This window comes from Apium graveolens, chromosome 11 (assembly GCF_009905375.1).
Source record: "Apium graveolens cultivar Ventura chromosome 11, ASM990537v1, whole genome shotgun sequence".
NCBI classification, from domain to species: Eukaryota; Viridiplantae; Streptophyta; class Magnoliopsida; order Apiales; family Apiaceae; genus Apium; species Apium graveolens.
The window spans coordinates 655,746-683,462 of NC_133657.1; the positions used below are offsets into that span (position 1 = coordinate 655,746).

Consider the following 27,717-nt stretch of genomic DNA (forward strand, 5'->3'; position numbering starts at 1 on the left):
CAAAGCTCTTGTTGAAAAACAAAGTGGACGTGAATTGAAGGCTTTACGTTCTGACCAAGGAGGTGAATACATGAGTGAAGAATTTGAAGCTTTTTTGAAAGATAATGGCATTAAACATCAGCTTACAGTAAGCTACAGCCCTCAACAAAATGGGGTAGCTGAAAGAAAGAATCGAATCATTATGGAACTAGTGCGCAGCATGCTCAAGACAAAAGGACTGCCTCATCATTTTTGGGCCGAAGCAGCAGCATCAGCATGTTATGTTTTAAACCGTGCTTCTACTAAGGCCGTGCAAGGAAAAACCCCAGAAGAGGCATGGAGTGGTCACAAGCCTGGTGTATCTCATTTCAGGATTTTTGGAAGCCTATGTTATTCTCATATACCAAAGGAGAAGCTTGGAAAGCTTGATGATAAATCTGAGAAGTGCATTTTTGTTGGCTATAGTGAGAATCCAAAGGCATATAGGGTGTTCAATCCAGTGTCAAAAAAATTGACAATCAGCCGAGACGTGATATTTGATGAACAAGCAGCTTGGGATTGGAAGAATGGAAATGAAAGTAGCACTATCACATATGATAACACTCTACTGGAAGAAGAAACAAGCACCGTTCCAGAAGATGTTCCAGAAGATGTTCCACCGCAAGTATCACCAACATCTGCTTCAAGTTCAGAGTCAGCACCTCGCAAAACCAGGGGCTTGGATGAAATATATGGCAGGACAAGAAGGATACTTGAAGAAGAATTTTCAGATTTTGCTTTATTTATGGAAAATGACCCTGTCATTTTTGAAGAGGCTGTTAAAGAAGAAAAATGGAGGGAGGCCATGAAGCAAGAAATGGATGCAATTGAAAGGAATAAGACATGGGAATTAATTGATTTGCCTCCCGGAAAGAAATCAATTGGAGTTAAATGGTTGTTTAAAACTAAGCATGATGCAGATGGAAAAATTCAGAAACATAAAGCTCGTTTTGTTGTGAAAGGTTACAAACAGAAGGCCGGCGTTGATTATCAAGAAGTATTTGCTCCTGTTGCCCGTCTTGAAACCATCCGGTTAGTACTTGCACTTGCTGCTCAAAATAATTGGATTGTTCACCAAATGGACGTTAAGTCAGCATTCTTAAATGGTGTTTTAAAAGAAGAAGTGTACATAGATCAGCCACCAGGCTTCATCAAAAAAGGAGAAGAAAATAAAGTGTGTCGCTTAAAGAAATCACTTTATGGATTAAAACAAGCTCCGAGAGCTTGGTACAGCAGAATCAATGGTTATTTCTTGAAGAATGGTTTCCAGAAGTGTCCTTTTGAACACACTCTGTATGTTAAAGAAGGAATTAATAATAGTGTTCTTGTTGTCAGCTTATATGTCGATGATTTGATCATTGCAGGAAGCAACGTTGAAGATATTAATACCTTTAAAGAAAATATGGAGAAAGAATTTGAGATGACTGATTTGGGATTGCTACATTTCTTTCTTGGCATGGAGATTAAACAAAGCAATGGTGGATTTTTTATCTCTCAGCAAAAATATGCCAAAGAATTGCTGAAAAAGTTCAAAATGGAAAATGCAAATTCTGTTTGTACACCAGTTGCAGTTGGTCTGAAATTAAGCAAAGAGGATGATACTGAGCTTATTGATCCTACATTATTTAGGAGCCTTGTGGGAAACCTAATGTATCTTACTGCCACAAGACCCGACATTGCTTATGGGGTCAGCTTAATTAGCAGGTTTATGGAATGTCCCAGGATGTCTCACTGGGAAGCAGGAAAAAGAATTCTAAGATACATTCGAGGAACACTCTCAGACGGAATTTATTATCAAAAGGTTAGTAATCCCAAACTTGTTGGATTTTGCGATAGTGATTGGGCAGGAGACCATGATGATAGTAAGAGTACATCAGGAAATGTATTTTTTGTTGGATCTGGTGCTATATCATGGATGTCAAAGAAACAAGTTGTTGTGGCGCTTTCAACAGCGGAAGCAGAGTATATATCATTGGCGATTGCTGGATGTCAAGCCCTTTGGATTAAATGGGTGTTACAAGAACTGAAGCAAAGTTTCAAGGACTGTCCAGAGATTTACTGTGACAACAGCTCTGCGATTGCCCTTAGTAAAGATCCTGTCTTCCATGGCAAAAGCAAACATATTCGAATTAAATACCATTTCATCCGTGATTTGATCAAGAATGGAGAACTTGAAGTTAAGTACTGCAGAAGTGAAGAACAAGTCTCAGACATATTTACAAAGCCATTAAAGTCAGAGGTTTTCACAGGATTGAAGACAAAGCTTGGTGTTACAAGATTCTAGCTTAAGAGAGGCTGTTGGAATATAAGCTAGAATTTTCTAGAATATCTATTTATTTCTATACATGAATGTGAAGTCACAGTCACAGATGCATGAATCTAGTGCATGCACCTTAGTTTTCATATTCCAAGATAATTAACTGTTCTATGTACTAGTTCAGTGAATCTATTTCTATGTAATCCTATAATTTGTAATATCCTATTTCTCAATGATAACAAGAAATTCCAGAGAACAAGTTTCTTCTCTTTGCATTTTATTTTTCCCCAACAGCACAAGAATATATGTTCTTTTATTTATCGGCCAATTAATTATATTTAAACATTAACCGATCAACCAAACAAATCTAGTAAATACAATGTTTAATTAATTATATTTAAACATTGAATTTCAAAGAAATTATCGCGTTTTCAAGTTTGCAAATTCATGATTATCTTAGTTTTTGCTTTTTTAAAAAAAGATTATTAATTTTTCGAAAGAACGATTCTCATTTATTCTCACACATAAATAAGAGCCATTCTTTTAAAGAACGAAAATGAAAACTAGTCATTAAACTGCGAACTTTAAAATTGACAATGTACAACTACCCATCTATAATTTATTTTTTACTATTTAAGATATAAATACAAATCATTTAATATTTTAACCTAACATTATCACTGGGAGTATAAAAATGAGTAGTGATAGTTTCTATTGGGTAAATAAGCATCAAACATGAAATATTGAAAAGTGAAGATTAATGAGCTTTTAATTGTGTAGGGCACTTTTTAATGCATAGGTAAAACCCATCTTTCATTAATATTCACTTAAAAATTAAACTTTTAAAAAACTACTAAGTTGTTAGCATGGCTTCCTTTTGAAATTTGTATATTTCTTTAAGATTCTTGGCTTTTTCTTTACCCATAGTCCCTACATTCCTTCCTTTTAATTCCCTTTAAAACCCCACCAATATAAAGAGGCTAAAATAAACAAAAAAAAAACCCTATTTATCCCCAATATTAGTTTTTGAAAAAAAATAATGAAAAAACCTCCGATCCCCCATGTAAATGTAATTCCCTTATAAATTCACCCTACTCTCCCACGCCCGGAGATAGGCTAAAAAAGAAAGCAAACAACAGAAAAGAAAGTAACAACACTCTCCAGGAATCAGTCTCCAAGATTCACTCTGTTTCTGCATATTCAAACATGGATGTTGTAAGCTCTCTCTCTCAAAATCTCTCCCATGTCTCTCTCTCAATCTCTCACACATCTCTCTCTCTCTCTCTCTCATCTTTCTCAATCTCTCCCTCATCTCTCTCAATCTCTCTCTCATCTTTCTGAATCTCTCCCTCATCTGTCTTAATCTTTCTCTCTCTCTCTCACTTGGTTCTACCAAGTTCTTGGATCTGAAACTGTGTTGCAGGTTAAACATGCATTTTAATTGTGATAAAAATTGAAATAAAAATGCAGGAGTTCAAGAAAAGCCATGTCCCAGCATTTGGAAGCTGGGATTGCAATGATGATCTTCCATTCACTCAGTGCTTCGAATCAGCAAGACAAGCTGGTCTCTTGCGTTACAGTTACTCTGAAGACCGTGATTTGTATGTAGCTGGTGATTTGTACCAAAATGATGTTGTCACTCCTGCCATGATTGTTGTTCCTCGCCGCAGGGTAATTCTTTGAATCCTCGTCTTTTGACCAAACCAAACACACTCAGTATAATCTCGCTTAAACTATAATATAATATATACTTTTTACACTGAATAATATAAACATGCTAAAAACTCACATTTTTGTTAGTTCTTTTGAAAATTTAATAATTTTCGGTGCTGAAAATGCCCTTGTCTTGAAGAGCCATTAGTAGAAATTCCAATAGGGTGGTTGAAATTTAAATTATTTTTAGTAGGTACTACAAATGTTGAATAGGTGCATGTGGGTACTTGTGTAAAAGAGCAAATTATGGATCTTCTTGTTGTTAAATGCTTTGTTTATGTGCTATAACTTTAGTTATCCAATGGTAAATAAATAAATGGTGTACAGGCAAAAGCAGGGTATCCACAAGGGAAAAAAGAAGGGTGGGTGGTCTGTGAGTGTGAATGTGAGCACAAATATGATGTGAAGCAACCACCAAGCCCTGTTTCTCATCATGCTCCACCACCAACAAAGCTCCACAAAGCTGTGGATGAGGATCTCTATCAGATTTCTCCTGATCTTCTCTATGCCAAATCCAAAAGGGTATGTCTGTTTTACCTTCTCCGCTCCTCAAATATTGATTACCGTTAATCTCGATAATTGGATAAAATTCTCGAGATTTCAAGATATTCATTTATCGAGATTTAAAAAATAGTTGCATTTATGATTATTATTGATTACTGTAAATCTCAATAATTGAATAAAATTCTCGAGATTTAAAATAATATTGATTTATTGAGATTTAAATGCTTATTTTCATACGTTAAGTCTTTATAAATAGTTGCATTTATATTTATTGTAGATTTTCTTACTAGGTTACAGTTGCTTGTTTTGTTAACTTAATTAATGTGAGTGTTTTGAGGTGATAACCTAGACAAAATGTAGACTTTTGAGGTTTTCATATAATAACTGATTTTTCCAAGGTTTTTCTTGGAGTTTAGTGTAGTAAATTACAAAAAGCAGTTTCTTGATTTAAGCAAAGTGACTGTCATTTGTAGTAGTATAATATATGAAGTCAAAATTATTAATTTACTGATTAATTAATTTTAAATTGTTTGAATGCAGAAGAGGGGATTTGGTCTGTTTTCATGTTGCTTGAGGCCAACTTGTGATTTGTGAAGCTAGAAAATGAGAGCTCAGAAGACTTGCTGAGAGAGATGCAAAGAGTGATGACAAAATTCATATATAATATTAGTACATATATGCACTGGAAAAATGTTTGTGTACTTTTGTGTGGCTGTCTAGTGTTTAGTAGTAAGAAAAATGCAAGATAAGCAAATTGTTGACAAACTATCAGAAGTTAATCTTATTATTATTATTATATAATGATCATGATGTGATGTTGATTTCACTGTTCCCCTTGAATGTCAATCTTGTGTTTGTTTTATGAAAATACAACTTTTATCGATACATGTCGGTGTTTTTAAAATACCTGATAAATTCCCGATTCAACCGATTAATTTCCTATAAAATATCCGACCGATTCGATCTTTGAAATCCGATTAATTCTTACGAATTTTTTTATTGAAGTATATATAATTATTTATTAAAATTAAATTAATATATTAATTTAAATATATATAAGTATAGAAATTATGATATAATAAATATATATTTGTTAATAAATAAATAATATAATGATAATAATATACTAAATATAATTTATATTATAATACATCCGATTTTTACTTCCATTAATCTCTCTGATTAATCCTCGATTTTCAATTAATTCTAAATCGGTAAATCGACCGATTTTCACCGATTCCTGATTTTTATAATACTGATCCATGTATACTAATTAATTTATACTTTAGAGGAAACATGTTTGGTAGTAGACCAAGATAGATGTTAAAAAAAAAATACAGATTTTATGTGTTAAATGTTAAATTAATATAAATTTTTTCTAGCCAAATACACTCACAAGTCGGTCATCACAAACCATATCCTTCTTTATATTGGCTTTCGAATTCTTAATACTTCGTAAAATAATTAAGATAAATATCAGTGTTTAAAAATTATCCGAGTCAAAATCACGCTTACAAGTTTCAACTACTGATAATTTTTAAATAAACAAAAAAGAAATGTTAACAGTAACCATAAACCCACGCGGAGAAAAGCGTGAAAAAATAGCAATTTTTGTGTCTCAAATAGTTCAATCCACTGATTATGTTGCAATGTTGCTTAAAGCATAATGCTAATACCTGAACATAATTTATAGTAATAAGTAGAGCGTGGAGTTTTGGGAAATTTCAACTTTTTTTTCTTTCATTATATAAAATTATTATTTCCATCTTTTCTTAGAAGGATAGGGGGACAGGGTAGAAAAGGCTAGTTATACAATGCTTTATTAAAATTACAACAAAAATGTAAAAAAGGAGAAAGTGTATGAAAAATGAGGAAAGTAAAAAAAAAATCAAGGAGGGTAAAAAATTAAAGGAATAAAAATGGTCAAACTATAAGCTGCTTTGCTTTTTTAACAGCGCATGCATGACTGCACCCACTGTTCTTTTTTACTTTAATTTATTATGTGACGCAGATGCCATCAGCTTTCTTTCCCTAGGTTTGGTTTCTCATTTTCTACTTCTGTTCATATTTTATCTTACCTTCTTGTTTGATTAATCATGATTATCTTCATAAATATTCGCCATCCGGGTTTTAGGCCTAGCGCCGGAGTTTTTAAAAGAGAAAGAAGTGATTTCGAGATAAAATAGTTTCATCCTATTTTTAAAATAAAAGTTTTGAAGTGAAAGTAGGTCAAATTTATGTTTATTATCACTTGATTTCGTTCATTTTTTAAAATTCGGGAGTATGATTATAAGTGAAAATGAAATTATTTTACCTAATTTACACTTAATTTCCTTCTTAAAATTCGGGAGTAAGAGATTAGGGCGGGGACATATAGTTCAAGATAACTGATTATCTCTTGTCCTTTCATGAAAAAATGACAAAAATAACATGTTTTTTTAAAAAATTAACAAAAATAGTTATTCTGAAAAAAGTGACCAATTTTAGCCGATGGAATACTCCTTGTTAGTTGGGTATCCCAATTTGTATAAGATACATCACTGGTAGTCGGCCATCGGCTAAAGTTGACCAACTTTTTAGAAATCGATCATTTTTGTTAATTTTATATAAAAATAAGTTAAATTTGTCATTCACTCTTCTTTCATGTTATGCGTTTGATTATAGTTCTATCCTAAAAGTTAAATTTGTTAAACTAATCTTAATATAATGAGATCATTAAGTTGTGTTGATAGAGAAACTTTAAACGTTATAAGTTGAAAACTTTTGAAAGCAACATCGAAGAAGACAAAGAGGTGATAAGAAAGAAGTAAAGCAGAAGACAACAAATTTCAAAAGCTTATCCAGCAATGGCTGGTCATCATTTACATAATATTCCTCTCCCTGTACCTTTTTTGTAATTTTTCAGGTTTAATCAAGATACGTCTGCTTTCTTTTGATCTAAATTTTACATTGATCACCAAATAAAAATCCAAATTATTTGAACAATCCACATCATAGTTTTAAAAGAATCAAGTCTGCTAAACTTTATGGCATTTGAAATTTGTTGGTTTATGACTGCTCTGCTCACAGTGCAAATTTAACCAAGGAGAAATCCAGCTATTTGTCCATCTCGATTTACTAACATTTTTATGCTGTTTATCTGATCCTGCACTGTTCATATGTCTCAATCGCATCTAATTTTTTTACAGGCCTTTACAGAATTGCAGCACTTTCTATTTTCTCCCTGGAATGAAATAAGCATCTTCCCCAGAAATCTTTGGTTTGCATGGGAAAGGCCGTTATCAATGCAGAAGATTCACATCAGCACATTACTTTTATATATATATATATATATATATCAAGTTTGATAAAGACCCACTGCATTTTCCAGTTCTGTAAATGTTCTACACCATATATTACAACACTAACCCAAAACAAGTAATCTAGTAAATAAATGTAAAGGTTTTCAATTTTCGGGAAAGACCTGGGTATAAAAATTGACGATGTGCACAATCAAGATGCTTGCAATGCTCTGACTCGTGCAGTAAGCTCCCGAACTTGATTCCTAAGTCGGTCGGGATTGCAGAAGAAATCAACAAAAACTCGTCTCTGAAGTGCCATTTCTTGTGAATGATGCTTTACAATCTAAAATTTAAGAAAAGAAATATGACCAATGAGGATTTGGTATATATAGAAAAGAGGCAAACATGATCAACATTTAGTTACAAGAGCAACAAAGCTAACATCTTTGGTGCCTCCGGATTTAGGAAAACCTCGATAATAATATCAACTACTGAGCAGACGAGCATATTTTCAAGATTTAATAGATCTTATCAAGGGTTATTAAGGGTTTACAACATCCTATATATTGTATTCAAGTTAGAAAAGCATTCACTTGTACATGCTTCTGATAGAATACATAAACAATAAACATGCTTAAAGATTGCACGAACTTTGTCAGCTTATACAGCTTGGTAAGGGATACGTAATCCAATTTACATTCTGGACAGTCAATGTGCCAATGACAGAAAAACTAATTAAAAAAGTGAATATTGAAATCACAAAGAAAGTTTTACCTCATTCTTTTTGCAATGCTCAAGTGTCACTTCCTCTACAGCAGCAGATAGTTTTGCATTCACCTTCTCCATCTCATTTAACTCTTTCATTAAAATCTGGGAGAAAATCATAGAAAAGATGTTAGGAAACCACATAATATTACATCTATGTACCATCTACACTGAAGATATGTGTTTACCACAAACTATTGCTTGTTAAGTACATGGAAAAACTACAAGAATAACAAAGGAATACCCGAGGCGACAGATTTGGTTGGGCAGTAGTCGATGATGCAAACAGCAGCTGCTGCAAACTTTGAATAAGGGTACATCTAGAACATTGAACCAGAAAAATGAGGAACTTTTTGTAAGATAGTAGCACAAATTTTAAAGGAAGCAGACTAGTCAATGTTATAGTAATTATAATTTTTAATTGTGGTTCAGGATTTTTTTTTAACATACATCCATAAAAGATAATTTATTACCGGAACAGCAGCAAGGGTGTCTAGCTCAGAAGAATGACTTACAGCTCATTAATACATCTATTTCTGTCTTCAGGAAGGGCATGTTCTAGGTCGGACTGCAGGATCATCAGGTCTGAATGAAGGCCAGATATCTGCTGAGCAATGCCGGGAGCTGATACATATGTTGATAGGCCAGCTTGAGCATCTGCGGAGGAGGTATGAATCGTAAATACATTTTATAATAAATTCAGCAAATGGGCTCTGTCTACAGTGAATGTTCATTACTTGAATGAATACTTAGTAGATCTCTGACACCATGCAGAAATGTATCTCGATCATCCACCGCCCCTTGTTCTTGTACATCAGATGCTGCTTGAATCAATGCCATGCACCGCCCCTGTAAATACAAAGTAGCATATGTATATAGTACAGAAAGAAATACAGAATGTAGTTTCTTTGTTTAAGAAGTATAGAAAATGAAATCTCAGTTTGTCCTAAAACCAAACATTTAAAGCTACTCTATCTTGCATCCAATTTCTTTCCAAAACAATTACTTGGACAATGAAGTTGTGCTATAAACACTAGCAAATAGGAAAAGAAAGAAATCTACAAAAAGCCCTTGGTACTTGTCTGATCAATCACACTGGTAGCTTCATCAGTTAACTGAATTTTTTTCATTTTTATTTCACCGTTTACTATACAAGTAACCATATAGTAGGCCTATAATGAAGTAACAGTAGAAAAGGAAAGCACAGGGTACCTTACTGGGAACAAAAGATGCAGCATACTCCCAATATGGTACTAAAATAGACTATAATACTGGTTAAATGGTTGCTTACCACACGACCCTTTGTTGCTGACAGGTAACCTTGCAGCTCCAACTCAATAACTTTCAGAAGTGAATACGCACCAAGCATGGTCTTCTTTTCTGATTGACATGCTATTTTTAAAAACTGATGTCTCGCTAGCTGATTAGTCAGATGACCGATAAACTGCACAGCAAAAGTAAAGATTAGGGGAAAGATACAACAAAGGTAAATTGCATACATGTGAACTTCGAGGAATAAACTTAGCCTAAGTTTTGAGTAATTTCATCTGTTATATAACAACATACATGATCTACAACCTATGGTCAGCATTTAGTATAATGCCAATTCTAAACTGCAATTTATTTCGGCATTTATTAACATTACTGAACAAAATTTGTAAACATAAAAATAGTCTTTATGGTGAAAACACAAACCGCTTTTTGCCGATTAATGTAGTATTCTTGCCGCATGACTTTCAAGTCGTAATCGCCTGAAAGATCAAAAAGTAAAATACTAGTACCATTGGCTATTATAAATTGATGGCTGCCTACTTTAAACTATAAGAAACAAAATCTTTACCTTGCAGGATGTATGTGTCTTGCAGCTGAGCTAGTTCCCAACAAAGATCAGGTATTGTCTGGGAAAAGGAAGGTTCTTCTTAGACTAACATACTAAGCAAATCAATATCAAGATTTAATCAAAAAAAGGTGGTTGAAAACATGTTGGTTAAACATATATAATTTCGCGAAAGTGCAGAAGTCGTGAAGGTAATACCTGTAGACTACTACATCTTAGAATTTTTTTTGAATTTGTTTGCAGAAACCCTTTATTAGGTATCAAGGAAGGCAGCAATTTTAAGTTATTAATAATATTTGCAGATAAATGGGGCAGGTTGATCGGGAGCTAGAGACTATCTGATCCTAAAATTAATTTCTGGGAGCATAGAGTACAGAGGACAAGAAAATTCAAGAATTAACAACAAATTTCATGTATATGGGGGGAGGGCTTTAAAAGTTAATAATAAGCATCTGTTTCAAGAAACGAAGGTTGAATTGAAGAGAATATTAGGCTTTGGAAGGTTGACATCATTGCTAGTTGCTACAGAGTCCAGGCACAAGAATTAAGTAAATTTTCTTTGTAGCAGAAGTCAACAGTTAACTTATTTCGTTTGTATTGTCTTATCTTAATGTGGGATTACATAAGCAAAAACCAATTGCAAATTAAAAATACAAACTTGAACGGAAAAATTAGTAAAAAAATGTAAGTCATAAACAATTACGCTCCAGGGGACGAAGAATTAATGCATGTGAAGGACTAAAGGGAATGGTTATATAACATAACTACAGATGAAAATGATAGGTTACATAACTTTAATACATGCCTAGTATATCATTATAACATTATCAGTAGCAGGAGGTACAAACCTCAGACAACAACTTTTCTTCTTTGTGATATAGATTTGTGATTTCTCCGGACAATTCAGCATGCTTTCTCCTATTAATTAGAAGTAATAAATAAAAGTCAATATTTATATAGATCGGATAATACATGGTAATAAGTTGAATAATTTGCTTTGGGTAGGATGTGTCATTGATTCTAATATCTATAAATCTTTAGTTGCCAAGTTAACTATTAATTTATAGCATGAAATTCTTCATGCGCTACCATGACAATGATACCAGGAGTCCAGAATCTCATCAGATGGTTAATATACTCAAATCTATAGTTTCCAACAATCAGCTAAACATTCCTTTGTGTATATGATTTACAGGTGGAATGGCATTATGCCATTATCATAATTGCAGAAAAGTTATTAGTACTGCTCCAATGAAATACATACAAAGAAAGATACCTAAGAGAATGAACATCAAGATGAATGTGGGCTTCATCAGATGTTACTTGAGCTTTTAGAGCTGTAAGGATAGCTTGCTGCTTGGCATTTTGAACTTGAGCTTCCACCCACTGTCTTTCACTTGTTCCAAATCTGTTATGGTATGATTTAAAGAGAGGATTAAAACATCAAACCACATATGAGCATATAAAATAACATGTGCCAATCTAAATTTCACATCCATGAAACTAAGAATTTACCGTGAAATTTTTACAAGGTAGCTGTACAGCTACCTTTTAAGAGTTTGTAATTTGTATATTCGTTTACTCGTTTTTTTATACAACCCCAACTAAAAAAATTTATATCCAGAACTCTAGTTGTTGCATTGTTCACTGCGACAACCCCAGTCCCAAGGATCAGTGGACAATACTAAGCTTCTGTTGGGTTGGAAGGAACGAAATGGAGAGAGTGGAATTAAAATGTGAATATATAGGGAGTGGATGACTAAGATGACGGGGAAATTGGAGTGTAAACTTATGAGCAAGGGATGAGAATATATTTAAGACGTAGAGGGATCGAGTTCTAGTTCAAATTTGTAGGTATGGATTGGGGAAGAATGTAACTTATAAACAAGTGTCCCGAAGATGGTTTAATTGATAATTCTCATCCTTCCGAGTTCCAACCCAACTGAGCACAAAATCAAATATCTACTCTATAGCAATGAATTACTAAATCGAAATAAAATACTTAAATCTTTTAAACTAAGGTCTATTGTCCTGAATAAAAATCTATCACTCTTGCAAGGGTACCAAATATATTTGCACAACTTTAGGAGCAAGAATGTTAATAACTTAAATAGAAAATAACATAATAAATATAATTTGCACATACATGGAGCGAAGCCTTTGCAATTCAGATACACGCTGATGATGTGATTTTTCCAAATCTGCTGCATCAATTTAGTATAACAATTCAAGTCAAAATAAATCACTCGTTCAACATACATAGAGAAATAGAATGACTTGTGTAACTTGGTGCCTCAAGCATGTATGAATGCCTTGCTCTCTAAGTCGGGAATCAATATAACTTACATGCAATCCTGCAGGTTGCGGGAATCTAGCTCAATTTGCTCAAAGGAATAATTAAGATTAATGTTAAACAATCCACAGAAAAAAGATCTCATTTTAAATTACTTTCTCTGAATATGAAAGGAATTTTTATTTTTCCGTATACGTATGTACTATGTAAGCAAATGAATTCCTTATTTGAGGTATTATTATTGCTTTTTTGAAAGAACATCAAGAGGATTTTCTTTTTCCCGAATTTACGGAGGAAAAATTAAGCTTTAAGTGCCATGAACCTAAATCTAATGTATGGCCAGAATGAATGAATTTTGCATAAATAATTAGAACTCAGAAACACAAAAAGGATGAAAGATGACTAGAAAGGGGAAATTGCCGCATTCCATCACAACAACAGAAATAAAAAATAAAATCATCTTTTTAGAAAACACTGGACAGCATAAACACGAAGGTTATTTGTTTTCCCATAATTAAACTGCTTTTTTGGAGGAAAAGCAGCGGAGAGTAACATACTGTAACTAAAGAAGTGACTACGAGAAATATTTAATGGCATCAAAAGGAAGAAGGAATACCTTGTACCAAAATATTTGAGATGTCATCAAGGCTCACCCTGGAACATTTAGATTTACCCTCTTCAGCCACTAACCGAAAAGGACCCTGAGTCAAGTTGGACCAAAATAAGAACTATAAAAAAGAACGAGAAACTACAAAGTGCATGGAAGTAAGTGCTGAAAAGGCATGACAACAAACAGCTCACAGTAGAAAGCTTCACTCTTATAAGTGAAGTGTTGCTCATGTTAACTGAGTTTACTATTTAAAGATACTTATATCTTTATTAAACACACAAACAACTTGACGAGAAATGAAAGCATAAATTTAAAGTCAAACTAAACAATTTCACTATCTGAATGTGCTTAAATGATCAAACAGGTTCGAACTATCAGAAACATACAACAAACTTTAAATTTAAAAAAAAATGGTGGAAACTGCTTAAAGAAAAAAGTATTTTGATCCCACAAGAGAGAAAGGTAAAGGAAGACATGTTGTTCTCCAAGGATAACCAAGTGAAAAATGAAGAAAAAATAATTGATCATTATATATTTCGATAGAAGATTAATAATAGTTAGAGGTTGACCAAATGCCAGCAAATAAACTCGGCAGTATTTCAGAAACTTCATTTCTTTGCTGATTTAAACTTCAAGAGTTGAAATAACACAGAAACCGGAAGAAGAAATGTAAAAGTTAGGTAACTGCACACACACAATAACGAAGAGATATACACACAGCAGTTCAGGAGCTACCAACCGTGTCTAGTTTCTTAGTAAACCATTGATTCAGCTCTTTCGTATATGATGCATCCACGAGCAAGTACGGATGAAAATCAGAATAAGACAGGTATATACCATTTTCTGGAGAAAGAATTCAATACATTAGCAGAATAAATAAATCAATCTTTTGAGTGAAAAAATAGGAAATTACAAATTCTTAAGAGGCACTAGTCTTAATTGTTAGCTTTCACTAGAAATCCCCTATTTAAATTCTTGAACCTCAACCCCTATTTAGAACATAGGACAGAAGTGGCTATGGACGCAAGATATATAAGACCTATTATTGGTTTAATCAAAAAATAAACTCGTGTACTTCAACAGGTAGTCTCTTAAGTTTCAACATTAGCAGGGAGCTATTACTTGGCAGTCAACTTTAATGTTTAAGTAACAGTAAGACGACAAACTTGATCTCTGCCTAGATTTTCATTTTTTGCACTGAACTTAGCGTTATTACGGTAATGCTGCTTAAAAGAACATTTATGCAATCTTCCTCGAACTGAGACTTCGCCCAGGTTCATCGTATTTAAATCTATAAGAAAACCAGATCTAATTATGTTACAAATTCTGGATCTCAATACTCGAACAGTCCAGTGATTAATATATTTTAGCAGCAAAATTCATTCTAATTGAAAGTAGTTTGAATACAACTCAATTGCCTTGTAAGAGACAGCACTTTAAATTTGGAAAAAAAATGAATTTTATGAAATAACTCATATCACTTGCAGAAAAATAACCAAAATATGTTGAGTATCTACACCTATTAATAGTTCAAACATATCGTCTATTATGAAAGTGTGGACAAATATTAAAAGGTGCATCTAAATTCATGAATGAAATATTTACCTTCCCCTGAATGATAGTGAGACAACTCTTGAGTTGTTGAGGCAATTCTTCCAAGAACTGAATTCATCTATTTGATAAAATACAACATTAGTTATGGTAAAAGGCCCATATAACTGTTGATCTTTAATGTAAACATGTCTAATATAGTCCTACATGTTTCAAAAGTGATATAAAAGTGATACACGGAAACTTATAGTCATGTAGAGATGCATGCTTGATGTGGTGAGAATGGATTGAGAGACATTGTCATGTAACAGCAACGAGCTGTTCTAGCAGAATAATTAGTTGAACTAAGGATGACCTTCAAACATGTTGTTTGGCTATGTTATGCTATCACTATTATATTACTGAAACAGCTACTGACAATACATATAAGAGAATTGCTGTAACAAAAAAGAAACTAAAGAGAATATGACTTCATTAAGACCTTCTAGTGTTTTAAGTACCATGTGTTCTTTTGTGCCAGCATTATGTGAATTCTAGTAAAGAAACTATAACCCAAATTCATAGAGTATAATTTAGCCACACATGTTACCTCCAAATTTCTAGCTGAAAGGCTGTCCTCAACGTTAGTTAGTTGTCCATTTACAGTAGATGTAGCTGCCACCCGTGCCCTTCTTCCTTGTATTAAAGTCGAGGCCTGCCCGGAGAGCATATCATATTGAGATTGCAGATTCTTAAGTTGTCTCTGCAAATCCTGTGCTTCAGCTTTTAGTGCAGATGTAGCGTCCCTATACCATACATCTTATCAATAAGTAAACCAAAGGACATAAACAAAATTATCATTTGAATTTAAGTATGATTTAGATATATTACCTAATCCCTAACATTAAATAAAAGCTTTACGTACTGAATATTTTTGTTACGCATATAAACCAAAGTGGTATATTAAAAAGCATAATTTAGACAAACGGTAGTGGATATAGGAAATATGGATTGCAGTTTTTGCACAATTACAAAAACATAAGATGATGGGGAACTGAATAAAGAATTCATATATTTTCCATCTCCTAAACATATAGTGAACAAGCAGAACAGGACAAGTTAATGACCGCTTACCTTATATCTTTCACACCTTCTTCAGCTCCAAATACAGCCTCCTGATTGTCTCTCCTTGTCGAAAAGGCTGAAATGCTTTCATAAGCGAAATCCAAGTCTTCCCCCTGTGAGGTGAATATACCAAAAAAAAAAAAATTAAAAAACTTATTTTTAAGTGCAATTAAAAGGAAAAAAATAGCAAAAAAAGGGGGAAAACAATCTAATAATTCTTTAAATGTAAAGAACAATGGATTCCTACGGGACACAATAAGCACTTTTGAAAGTCACAGTACACAAGGCATGCAACTTAGATGGTCGAGCTTAAATCCTGATTGTTTGACCCCCCAAAACCTTTGCTTAAATTAAATTCTGGAGAAAGCTAGATCGAATTTAGCCAAAATTCAAGTCAAGTTTGACTATAATAGTATTATATTTTAGATATTATATTTCCTAGACCTGAAATGTAACAAGGACCGAAGGATACATTAATTCACAAGCACAATACAGGGTTATCATAAATACTTGCAAAGATGTCCAGAAGATGTACTAATGTTGACATAATGCTTAGAAGCTGCTTCCTGCATAGGTTGATCCTAATTTCTAAGATATCCAAGTATTTCTTTAAGCATGCATTCTCTAAGTCATGTGAGCATTTAAACTCAGTAGAAATGTGAAGATATATTACATGTGTGTGCATGTGTGGAGGAAAGAAAGAGGGTCAATTGATGATACCTCCAACATTTTCCCTTGTTGTAAAAATTGCTCATATCTGGAAGCAACGAGAAGAAATGTATTAGTATTAGCAAGGAAATCGCTTAACAGCTGAGCCATGAATTTCAACAAAATACATATGCACATTGAAACAAAGTACATAAAATATGAAGACAGAATAGACATTGCTCGATATGCATCAATAGGTTATAACCTGCTGCTCCTACGTAAAATTCAAAGGTGATTATCATGCTATTGCAGCTCTAGAAACAGGCTATTCAAGTTTAACAATTCAGGTAAGCAAAACACAATTTCACAATGTACATTGTTGCATAAGTGCCTTCTTCTATATGAGCAGGTACAAAAATCGAGCAAACCACAACTACCATCATTTCCGTCAAAGTAAAACATGTATCATCATTTACAAGAATTATAAGCACATTTCAAACACCCAGGAGCTAATTCAGATCAAACTATCACTCGAAAACCAAATCCAATCCTAGCCCAAAAACACAACAAACACATGAAATCTCACATTGAACAACAAAATTACCAAAACCAACATTACCCCTCCATTATAAACCAAAAACCCAGTTCATAAAGCATATCAAAACCAAATATACACACATACATAAATCAATAAAAATATAAAAGGGGGAGGGAGAGAGAGAGAGAGAGAGAGAGAGAGAGAAAGAGCGGGAGAGAGAGGGAGAGGGAGAGAGAGAGGGAGGGAGCAGAGAGAGAGAGGGAGAGGGAGAGGGAGAGGGAGAGAGACAGAGAGAGAGGGGGGGGAGATAGATAGAGAGAGAGAGAGAGAGGAGTTAACAACTGATTAAGCTCAGAAGGGGAAAGAACATTAGAAGGGCGAAGACTAGAACAAAGCCAATCAAGAATAGGACGAGCTTCATCGTACTGAAAAGGCCATTCAAGACTATCTGGATCAAGAACACCTCCACTTCCACCTCCTTTAGAAGAATCTTGTTGATAACCCAATTCACTCAACAATCCACACAATCTAGCTCCACTCATCCCCCCTTTCTCTCTCTTAACTACCCCAAATTCAAAACCCAGATCCAAACTATCAGATCAATGCCCTTCTTTTTTGGCGCCGGCTGGGTTTTTTAATTTCTTGCCTGAATTTTTTATTTTGGGGGGTCAAAATGTAGTTTCTTATCTTGTTTTTTTAAAAAAACCTACTCTTTTTTTAAAAAAAAAAACTTATTCCTTGTTCACAAGTTTAAAAAAAAAGGAAGGAAAGCAATCCAAGCTAACTAAGTGTACGTTTGTTAAATCTGAAAATAAGTAACTTTCGATTTAAAATAAATAAGTAAATTATAAATGATAAGTAAAATAATAATTATAAGTTTAATTTAGATAATTTTAGTTATAAGTCATATTGTTTTTCCTCTTAAATGAACTAAAATAAATAATTATTAAATATAATGATCTAAATTCTTAAATTTTAAGTTAGATTAATATTTAAAAAAAATATATTTTAAAACAAGGTTAATTAATCAACAAAAAAGAAAAAGTAGGTCATTACTAACATTGAACTTATCACCTTATAAGTTATGAATTCGACTTATAAATTGGACAGACAAACACTCGTCAATAAACTAATACAGACTTGTTAACTAAAAGTGTCTTATAAGTTGGCTGCCAAGCAGGCCCTAAAGTAGCTTCACTTATTTTCATAATCATACTCCCGAGTTTTTGAAAATAGCGAAAGCAAGCGGTGAATGTAAATTTCACAATTTTTCACTCCAAAAAATAGGATGAAAATACTTTACCTCATAATTATTTTCTTCCTTCTGGTTAAAAAACTCGGGAGCAAACCCTTAACTTTATATTATATTGAATTTTCTTATGAAAAAGTTATTATTTTAAATAAAAGTAAATTTAAGGAAATTTATCAAAAAAAAATCATGTTTTCAAATTTATTTTAAAAAATATAGTCGAAAAGGAGGTCGCTCGAATTTGTATACGAGGTTGTAAATGTTACGTTTCACGTTGCATATAATGTTGAATCGTATTTTTTAAAATATTTTCTGCAATTGGGATATTTTTGAAAAAACTCGAAATTTATTAGATATTTTTACATATTTTTTAATATAAAATTGGAATATAATGTAATACTTTGTTTTTTAAGGTTTCATCTAATTATATTTTCTTTATATTATTAATTTAATTGTTCTCTTTAGTATTAGCATCACACAGCGTGTGTGCTTCTTAATGCACAACAATGAGGAACCGTTATGTTCATTAGAAGCAGAAAACAAGTCTAAACAAAAATAAAACTTTGATTAGTTCTTACAAGTTACAAATTACAAGTCACAAGCACATTCATTTTGTTCACAACTGATCAACAAAGAGGAAACAACTGAGGACGAAAGAAGATTAAAGAGTCATAACAAGCTTCAACCAATCTCCCATTTATCGACATTCCTGCAATTATTTTCTTCAACATCTGAAACGGATACACTACTCTTAACTGCACTACTCGCCGCGATCCAAACCAGAATCCTCGTCTATTCCCCAGTCGAATGCTGCCTGTTCTTCGTCTCCTCAATCTTCGACGTAGTGGATACCATCCTACCACCACATTGGTGTTGGAAAGCAGAGAGACAGTCATACTGCTAGTCTTAACCATTGCAACACTTGCCTTGTACTGTTGTTTATGTTTTTGCGTATGCTAATCACTTGTTAAAACCGTATTTATAATGTTAACATATTGAATCAACGGTGGCACTAATGATGACATTCATTATAACATCAATGATAGCTATGATTACCTTTGGATGATGCCACATTATAGTAGTGTGATTAAGAATCAAATTTTACTCTTTAAGCATCTTTAGAGTTGTGAGGATCATGATTAATGAGTCTTTTAATTAGTACTGTATATAATTGAGGCTTTTACTGGGCCATTTCATGAGATTAGCAGCAGGACCACATATTTTATTAGTACATACAATTCGATTGAGTATTTGATAAGTTTTGAGAGCATCCGGCTTTGTGATTACTGATGTCTTGATCATTTTGATTACCATCTTCATCGGACAGCTTAACAGGGTACTTAATGGCATTGAGCTGAATCTTTGGAAGAGCAGCTTTCCCAAGATCAATGCGACATATATCAGATAACCGGACAAGATATAGCAGAACATCTGATAGCTCTGGGAATCTCCCCTTTCCACTGGAAAATCTGACAACTCTCCTACCTCCCCCACCTGCATGCATGCGTATTTGTACAACGTACGAACATATCATCAATCATCAATCAATATACAGATCATGTGTGAAAAATGATCTCCAGAACAAATAAAAACATGAACTAAATTCAACAAAAGATTTAAATGTAATAAGCAATATGGAAGTAAAATTTACAAGAGGCCGATTTAATAAATTAGCACGATTTAAATCGATCGATTACCATAGCTAACAGAAGGTTTCTGGGGCTGTGAAATGGTTCCCAGTCTCTCTCCTTGGCAAAATCAGCCATTTTCTTCTCTAGAAGATCAAGTGTCACACTTTCTTCACTTTCTCCAGAAACTGAACCACTCATTCTGATCACTTCTGTTTTACTAAAAATTGTATATAGAGAGACTGAAGGAGAGATATCTAAAGAAAGATTACACACACAAATTTTTCTGTAAAAGATGTCAGTACTTACTGGGAAGTTACTAGTAAGAAATTTAGAGAAATGCAGGAGAGACCAGAACAGCAAGTCCTTCTTTTTGTTTTTTAAATCTGGTTTATGCTTCTAATTTTTGGAGATTAGACACTGGGCAGGTAATTAGTGCTTGTCATAATCCACCAGCCTTCTTTATTTTGAAAATGACACTGTCCATTAAAACCACTAATTTTGACTGTAAATATTAAATCCGGACCAAACTTGTCTCGATAATTTATTACCAACCAATACATGATCACTCTACGGTTCGGTTTGATTCGGCTTATTAACTCAACTTGTTTTGATTTTGTGATTTGTAAAGCTTGGTCACATCTGTTATGGTATTTATTAAGCAAAATTTCATTGCTGAACTTATGCTAGTGGACTAGAAGGACATGAGAAATCTTACACTACTAACTTTTATTTTGTGGGAAATTTCTTCAATAAAGTATTATATTTGGCAAAGCATGAAACACATTCCACTTGTAATATGATATTTCTGAATTATACTAATGATGATTAACAACTTGAAAGTAATCCAAAAGGAAAAGGCAAATAGAAAGTAGTTGAGACCTTTGTAGGTTAATAAATTAACTAAGTACACCACACTAGTTATTTCCTGGACTCTTAACAGTCTTGCAAAACTTGGTCTACTGTTAAAGGGTACAATATACAACAGACAACAGTGAAATTTATGAAGTTTTGAATTATTGTTTTGGCCCAGTATTGTAAAAAGAATCAATGAGAGAACAGCTAAAATTTGTTAAAGTGGACCATTTGAAATTGGTACCTCGCCTAGTTAAGAAAAGACACTGCGAGTCTGCCACCTTTTGCAAATTGTGGATTTTAAATAAAAACATCCATGTGACACATTACTGGCTTATATACATTAAACTTGGGACCATTTCTACATGTACAACTTGCAACTTCAAATCTCTCAAATGCCCAGATTTTCATTCTAATTTCAATTACAGACCTTGTAATCTTTACAAAGTACAGGGGTCACAAGGTAAACCTCAGGTCCCCAGACAACATTCTTACTGAGCAATGCTCTTTCCCAATGCCATTCATTCCTGATATGGTATTTGTAAAGTGATGTTACTTAAACTAACTGTTACCTTGCAGAAATATAGTCACATTTTCTTCAGAACTGCACAGTAAATAGTACTTTTTTCACTGAACTTTACAGGAAACAATGTTTTTTTGTAGCAGATGATAAGGATGCAAATCCATAATTTCTTAAGAACAAAATTTCATACATTTCAGAATGTTGAAACACTTCAAGTTTACAGAAAGATATACTTCAGCTAGCTAACTTACATAGATAATCTTGGACTAACAAAGTAATGCAAACTTCTTTCCCGGATTGTTGCTGCATAAATTTCTCGACTAAACTTACATTCCACAAGCACGAAGCCAGAAACATAACGATTACCTATGGCAAATACATTTGTAATGATATGCGCTGTTCATGGGATCGTTTCCTTCCACTGGAACTTGCTCAGCTCTGCACCTGAACTTGCATCCTCTGCATTCGTTGTAAGTGCAAGTTGGAGCGACAGAACCAATCATCAACCTTCTTGCATTAATGCGAATCCACTCCTTGTCATGAACCTATAAATTTGACAATTGAAGTGAACAATAATTTTGAAAGATTCCAAAGAGAAAATTTGAACATGGAGTGTGAGCACAAAGGAAGTGACAATAAGGCACAAAGATATTGTAGACTTGAAGTTTATGATAAGATAAGGCTAAGATATGCCTTAAAATTTCTGGAGAAAAGCTACACAATTGCACTCACCTGGAAGTCATTTTCCCCTGCTGCTGAAATACGATGAACACGTTGAGGACCGGACCCTGCAACAAAAAAATTGAACTATCGAAGATGAAGGACTCTTTATAGCAAAACTGTATGCACATATTTAACCATGAACATAAATACATCTAGTATTAGGCCTTTGGAATTATTGTTGTTGCCTTAAAAAATAAGGATAAGATGACAAGATAAGAACTTCACAAGAAGCCTCAGACAAATGAAAATCCTTAAGAAAACGAGATTTAAAGAAAAATATGCCTTATAAATAGCAATTGAGCTAAGGTACAAATATGCAGATGTTTTCATTCTCAGTGTAATTCAATGCATAATTGGAAGAAAACACTAGGCTTAAATAATGCAGTATGCAAGTGCCGTAAGCAGCAGGGAAGATGTAGATACCACATGTTTATAATAATTCGACATACAAACACATTTACATTTGGAATAAAACATAAAGTAACCATATGAGTATGACCTTGTGTAATTTGTGCAGCCCACATTAAGATGAAGAATAGCAAGAGTAAGTTGAGTAGTTTAAGGTTGGCCATTCTTAGCCTTTGGTGTTAAGATAAGTTTGCAAGATAAAAATTGACCCTTTTCTACAGAATGTAAGTGATAAAGAGGAAGAGAAAATGAAGTGTTGTTGGTGTAGACTAGTAGTGACCATATATAAGAGATAGACTACTGGTGATTGATGCAGCATTTTGTGAGACAGGCTCAGATCAGACAAATTTCAGACTTGAGCTTACTATATCACCTCAAATACATTACTACCCTTTACATTATAGTAATTTGGTACATCAACTTACCTATGTGATATTTTTTTAAGGATGTTTTAGGCCTTTTTTACTTGAATATTTTTGTTTGCATGTTCTCAACTTGGGTGAGATTCTCACCCCCCCCACCAGCAAACTGGTAGAGAGTCGTAGAATAATATCAAAAACATGGAAAGCTCACAGATTTATCTATTATCATATGATCAAGTGCCTTTTATAATTCAAACCATATCCAATAAAAAATGCAGGCAATCACTCGGGAAATGTTGTTTGTGGATATATTATTTTGTCCCTGGTTTTCTTTAATCTCCGTTTCTTTTATAAAATAAACGAGAATCGAACATGAGTACATGATGTTTCATGGCAAAAGCTTCGGGTTTCGAATGCAAGACCTCTGCACCAAAATGTGTTAAGTTGGAGAGATATAAGTTTTTAGTACTGCATTGTTCATATTCTTGAAATCAATAGAAACAATGGAAATTATGAAGTTTTGGATGCTTTGCAATAAAAACATTTGTCACCACCTTGTTAAAACAATGCTATGCCTATGCTCTACACAAGATTGCACATTTGATGTGATGTGATGGTCACGGTAGTTTTACATATCTTTATCACTTCTAGCTGAGTTGTTTTAGGTATCTGCAAGATTAGCAAATAAGATCAAATGTTGGGTTAATTACTTGTAAAGAAGAGGACCATTACATTTGGTGGACCAATGCTTTGCTATTCAACTATTTAGTACCATGAAATTCGAGAGATACTAACAAAAATGCCAACTGGCTAAATTAAACAAATTATCAACGTGACTCCCAGATTATCTGTCGTTGGCTTTTAAAACTCGAGGGTGTCGTTGGCTCCACAATATACGATGAATTAGATGATTACAGCCATCGATTCTCAGGAACCAGGACCCGATCGAGGGAAATATGATTGCTTCTCGAAGAGCAAACTAGTGCAGGGTTCATGGTACATATAAAGAGTTTTGCAATCTGGCATTTGAATTATTGTTAGCATGCACCAAAAGGAGAAGAAGGCCTTGTGTTTTAACACTGAAAAGAAAAAGAAACAAGGCCTGCCTAATAATTACATACCTGAACTACACCGAAGCAAACTAACTGGAGATTTGAAATTTCCTTCTCAACTAACATCATGACAATACAACGAGGGATCAAGCTTCAAAGAGTAATGCTGGTCTCATAAACAACAAAGACAAAGAACGATGTGCTTTGATTATTTAGGTATACAACTAGGAGGAATATTGAACATGATCGTAACTAAACCATATATAAGTATGATTTATCAAACACAAAGCTTATTGATGTTTAAAACAAGCTCCTTAAATTAAAATACACAACACAATAAACCACCGATAATGTAACTTCTAAATGTTCAAAACCACCTAAATATACAAGTCGCCGTGTCATCTCTGATATCCCCTGTTATCGCAGGGGTAGTGTCTCAAAATTTGACACTAAAAAATGGCACTTTTTATCGCAAAGAAACGTATTTTTTATGTATTTTTAAAAAACGTAATATTATTTTACGTTTTTCGTAATTTTAAAATATTATTTTAATTAAAAAAATTAAAATTTTAAGAAGATGTATTCATCAGGTAAAAATGCAATCTTTAAATGCATAACAAAAATTTGAGACATCTACCTCAAAGATGGGCGTGGTCATTTTAAACAAATACATATCGTACCTGTACAATTGGAAAATATGAAGAACATATCAAATACATATGATGAAGATAATTATGATATATTTATCAATTACAAATAATAAACAAAGCAAACTGCATAAGATTAGAAACAAATTCACACATATGTACACATCCACACATATATATACATGAATACATTCACATTCAAGCAATACCAACGTTTAAAAAAAGAGGGAAGAGATAATATGATTATACAAATTTATAAACGCTTGCTCTCATTAATAGCTTCAAGGTTATGCAATTTGTCTTATGAATTTCGGTTTCTGCAGAATAAAAAAAATAGGGTTTGTTAAATCATGATCGGACGTCCGATTGCACAATAGATAAAAAATCACCCGTAATACAAATTCGATAGGAGATGATGATGTATACAATTATTCACATTTATGGATATGGCCTGTAACAAAGAAAGAAGAAGAGGATAATTATTATCAAGGAAAGTAGTAATGACTTTTGAATTTGAATTAGTGAAGACATGAATTGTGGATCTGTAATTGATTAGTTATAAAAATAAATCTATTTTAATAACATGTTTGATGTTTTTAATATTGATAATTGATTTTTTAAAAATTTTAAATAGCATTTAAAATGTGAATATTCCATGGATCTTTGCATATTTGTATAATATAATTAGTTGATTTATGAATATGGGTCGACCCACCGGTCAAATTTCAAAAATATGAGTTAAAATATTTACAAAAATATCATTCTTAGTACTAATTCAAGGGACTCTGCTCATTAAGATATAACTAGCATAATAACCCGTGCGAGGCACGGATCATTTTCTAGAGTTTTTTTTATGCATCATTCAATTATAATGTTCTTTGAACAACCCCAACACTATCCTTATACAGACTCAAGTCAAATTTTGAAGAAATGGAGATAAAATTTCTCTCCAACAAGTTCTATGTCCCCCTCTATAATATTAGGAGTTTCGAATGCTTCCTCACTTTTAGGAGTGACCAAGTGAATACCCCCTTCTCAACTATTATTATATTATATTGTCCTTACCCGACTATTTAACATAAATAACTTTAATAGGTAAAAAGATAGATAGAGAGTGAGTTTAAGGAGAATTATTGGAGAAATTGTTTGATATTGGCTATCAAATAATTATGAGCTCAAGTATATATATTATATGTAGTGAAAATGTAAGGAGGTTGTTGGAGTTGTTATTAGTTATTTTCTTATTTGTAAATGGTGTACAATGTCTAACGCATATCAAAATATAAATTAATTGTTTATCAATGTGTATTATTTTCATACAAGACATTACCAAATTACACAACGTTTCTAATATAGATCATTAAGCAAAATATATATATATTCTTGTTTGTGTAGTATAATTTGTATTTAATGAATGAATATAAACATGATAGTCAGTGCACGTTTAAAACGAAATGATTAAACTTAATATGTAGAATGTCGTTAGTATGTTTACAAATAAAAAGCTAAAAGCCCGCAAAGGTTGACTCAGTTGGTTAAAGAGGGGATAACTATTCTCTTGGTCACAAGTTCGAATTCTACGGGAGGAGAATTTATGATTATGCCTTCTGAGTCAGAGTCTATCACTTAAATGCGGTTTACTTTGGTTCACGTGGCGCATACGAAGGGTAGCGGCTGTAGGTTCTCTATGATAAAAAATAATAAAAAGCTAAAAAAAATTAAAAATTAACATATATGTTGAATACAGAGTTGACCAAAAATTTTGAATTTTATTTAAATAAACATATGTACTGGTCTATATTATTAGTGAGTTCATTACTAACTTACAATTAATTTACTCAGTTTAAAAATATAAAAAATGCATAACTGAAGTGGGAATGACTTACAATCATAATATACAATAATATAAAATTTACATTACTCTTAATATTAAAGTTGATTTTAATAAAAAATATTAGTTTTTAAAATTCAACATATGTATGTATAGGAAAATGTTAGTTTTTTATTTATACTATTGTTAACAAAGTAAGATTAAATTATATGTATTTGTGTGAGTTAGCATGTAAATTATTGTATATTACATTTCTTAGTAAATTATGATGGTTTTAATTATTTATATGCTAAATATCTGATTTATGTACATGTATAATCATTATTAACATCTAGTGAGACATTTGATTACTTAAATAACATGTATTTATAATTATTCTAAAATTAAAATTATGTAATAAATAAATTGCTATAATTTATACATGGTATTCAAATTATCACTCACAAACAATCCATATCTATTTTTTAGGCAACCGAATATCAATCATGGTTGTAACATAAAAATGAATTATATATTTTTAAGACTTATTATTGATATTCATGATTTTTTCAAGAATTTGAAGAAAAAATTGTAATTATATCGTCATTTAAACCGTTTTTAAGTTTCTTTCATTACGACTCTAATATTTTTTCATATAATAATTTGATAACATTGTATACTATTCTCCTAAAATTAAATATTTTTCAATTCGCTAAAGTTTTATAAATATCAGTTGAACTGGTTAATTCCTTCAAATTATTGAACAATATATATTTTTTCCTTAAATAATATAAAATGCATTAAATCAAATACTACAATATAGTATAGACATAACTTTTATCTGAATAATTCAAAATATAAAAATAGTTCAAAATATTTGTATAATATTATCTTAATTAATGAATATTGCTTATCTAAAAGAATTATTTTTAAAAAGTTAGTTTTTTTTAAATAAAAAATGAAAATAAATCGATTTAATATATCATTTTAGTTTAACAAATCTTGCGAGATCTCGTATCAAATTTTGAATATTCTTAAAATCGGGACAAATCCCAAATATAATAATGCGTTACCAGTGAATTTAGTAATTTTAATATAAATAATCAATTGACCCGATCTTATAAATATCTCAAACACAGTAATATATATGAAAAAATTAACATTATTGTTAAGATATTATCGCCGAGTTTGTAATTTAAATTTACTAAACGTAGAATGTGACAATATTTTTCGGCAGCATCATGTAGTCAAATTTCGAGTATTTTTTGAATAATGGGCCAAGTTCTGATTTCAAATTCGAAATAAACTAAAATGCATTGGCTCATTATAATTCGAATTTAT

General features: G+C 32.4%; 3 protein-coding genes and 1 long non-coding RNA gene across 9 annotated transcripts; 1 reads left to right on the plus strand and 3 right to left on the minus strand.

Moving 5' to 3' along the window:
- Positions 1-3,331: 3,331 nt before the first annotated feature.
- On the plus strand, positions 3,332-5,293 carry LOC141695146 (uncharacterized). Its single transcript, XM_074499404.1, has 4 exons — positions 3,332-3,490; positions 3,746-3,946; positions 4,316-4,510; positions 5,033-5,293. The coding sequence occupies exons 1-4, from the start codon at positions 3,482-3,484 to the stop codon at positions 5,084-5,086; spliced, it is 459 nt and encodes a 152-aa protein (XP_074355505.1). The 5' UTR covers positions 3,332-3,481; the 3' UTR covers positions 5,087-5,293.
- A 2,073-nt stretch (positions 5,294-7,366) lies between these two features.
- On the minus strand, positions 7,367-17,787 carry LOC141698125 (AUGMIN subunit 3). 6 transcript variants are annotated; one of them, XM_074502743.1, is made up of 19 exons: positions 17,459-17,787; positions 16,654-16,690; positions 15,943-16,046; positions 15,419-15,614; positions 14,884-14,950; positions 14,018-14,121; positions 13,285-13,369; positions 12,522-12,579; positions 11,652-11,783; positions 11,224-11,293; positions 10,379-10,436; positions 10,234-10,289; positions 9,830-9,982; positions 9,276-9,387; positions 9,054-9,195; positions 8,783-8,858; positions 8,548-8,643; positions 7,956-8,116; positions 7,367-7,746 (listed from the first exon to the last, which is right to left on the minus strand). In XM_074502743.1, exons 1-18 carry the CDS (start codon positions 17,659-17,661, stop codon positions 7,985-7,987), a joined length of 1,881 nt encoding a protein of 626 aa, XP_074358844.1. In that variant the 5' UTR covers positions 17,662-17,787; the 3' UTR covers positions 7,367-7,746; positions 7,956-7,984. The 6 variants fall into 6 exon arrangements, with proteins under 6 accessions (XP_074358844.1, XP_074358848.1, XP_074358847.1 ...); XM_074502747.1 differs by lacking the exon at positions 7,367-7,746 and having other exon boundaries at positions 7,793-8,116; positions 17,546-17,787; XM_074502746.1 differs by lacking the exon at positions 7,367-7,746 and having other exon boundaries at positions 7,793-8,116; positions 12,522-12,576; positions 17,462-17,787.
- Positions 17,788-21,523: 3,736 nt separating this feature from the next.
- On the minus strand, positions 21,524-22,756 carry LOC141695332 (EPIDERMAL PATTERNING FACTOR-like protein 9). Its single transcript, XM_074499589.1, has 3 exons — positions 22,597-22,756; positions 22,107-22,162; positions 21,524-21,919 (listed from the first exon to the last, which is right to left on the minus strand). The coding sequence occupies exons 1-3, from the start codon at positions 22,667-22,669 to the stop codon at positions 21,737-21,739; spliced, it is 312 nt and encodes a 103-aa protein (XP_074355690.1). The 5' UTR covers positions 22,670-22,756; the 3' UTR covers positions 21,524-21,736.
- A 729-nt stretch (positions 22,757-23,485) lies between these two features.
- LOC141697340 (uncharacterized) lies at positions 23,486-24,093 on the minus strand. Its single transcript, XR_012564666.1, has 3 exons — positions 23,989-24,093; positions 23,640-23,886; positions 23,486-23,536 (listed from the first exon to the last, which is right to left on the minus strand). It is a non-coding gene; the product is annotated as an uncharacterized LOC141697340 (long non-coding RNA).
- Positions 24,094-27,717: the final 3,624 nt, after the last annotated feature.

Coding starts and splice junctions, on each gene's coding strand:
- LOC141695146 (XM_074499404.1), top strand. Junction 3,947..4,315: donor TTGTTGTTCCTCGCCGCAGG/GTAATTCTTTGA, acceptor AATGGTGTACAG/GCAAAAGCAGGGTATCCACA. Junction 4,511..5,032: donor TCTATGCCAAATCCAAAAGG/GTATGTCTGTTT, acceptor GTTTGAATGCAG/AAGAGGGGATTTGGTCTGTT.
- LOC141698125 (XM_074502743.1), bottom strand. CDS start 17,661: ATGAGTGGAGCTAGATTGTGTGGATTGTTGAGTGAATTGGGTTATCAA. Junction 11,294..11,651: donor CTTGATGTTCATTCTCTTAG/GTATCTTTCTTT, acceptor TCTAATTAATAG/GAGAAAGCATGCTGAATTGT. Junction 10,437..11,223: donor AAGAAAAGTTGTTGTCTGAG/GTTTGTACCTCC, acceptor TCCTTTTCCCAG/ACAATACCTGATCTTTGTTG.
- LOC141695332 (XM_074499589.1), bottom strand. CDS start 22,669: ATGGCCAACCTTAAACTACTCAACTTACTCTTGCTATTCTTCATCTTA. Junction 22,163..22,596: donor GGCTGCACAAATTACACAAG/GTCATACTCATA, acceptor TTTTTGTTGCAG/GGTCCGGTCCTCAACGTGTT. Junction 21,920..22,106: donor CAGGGGAAAATGACTTCCAG/GTGAGTGCAATT, acceptor TCAAATTTATAG/GTTCATGACAAGGAGTGGAT.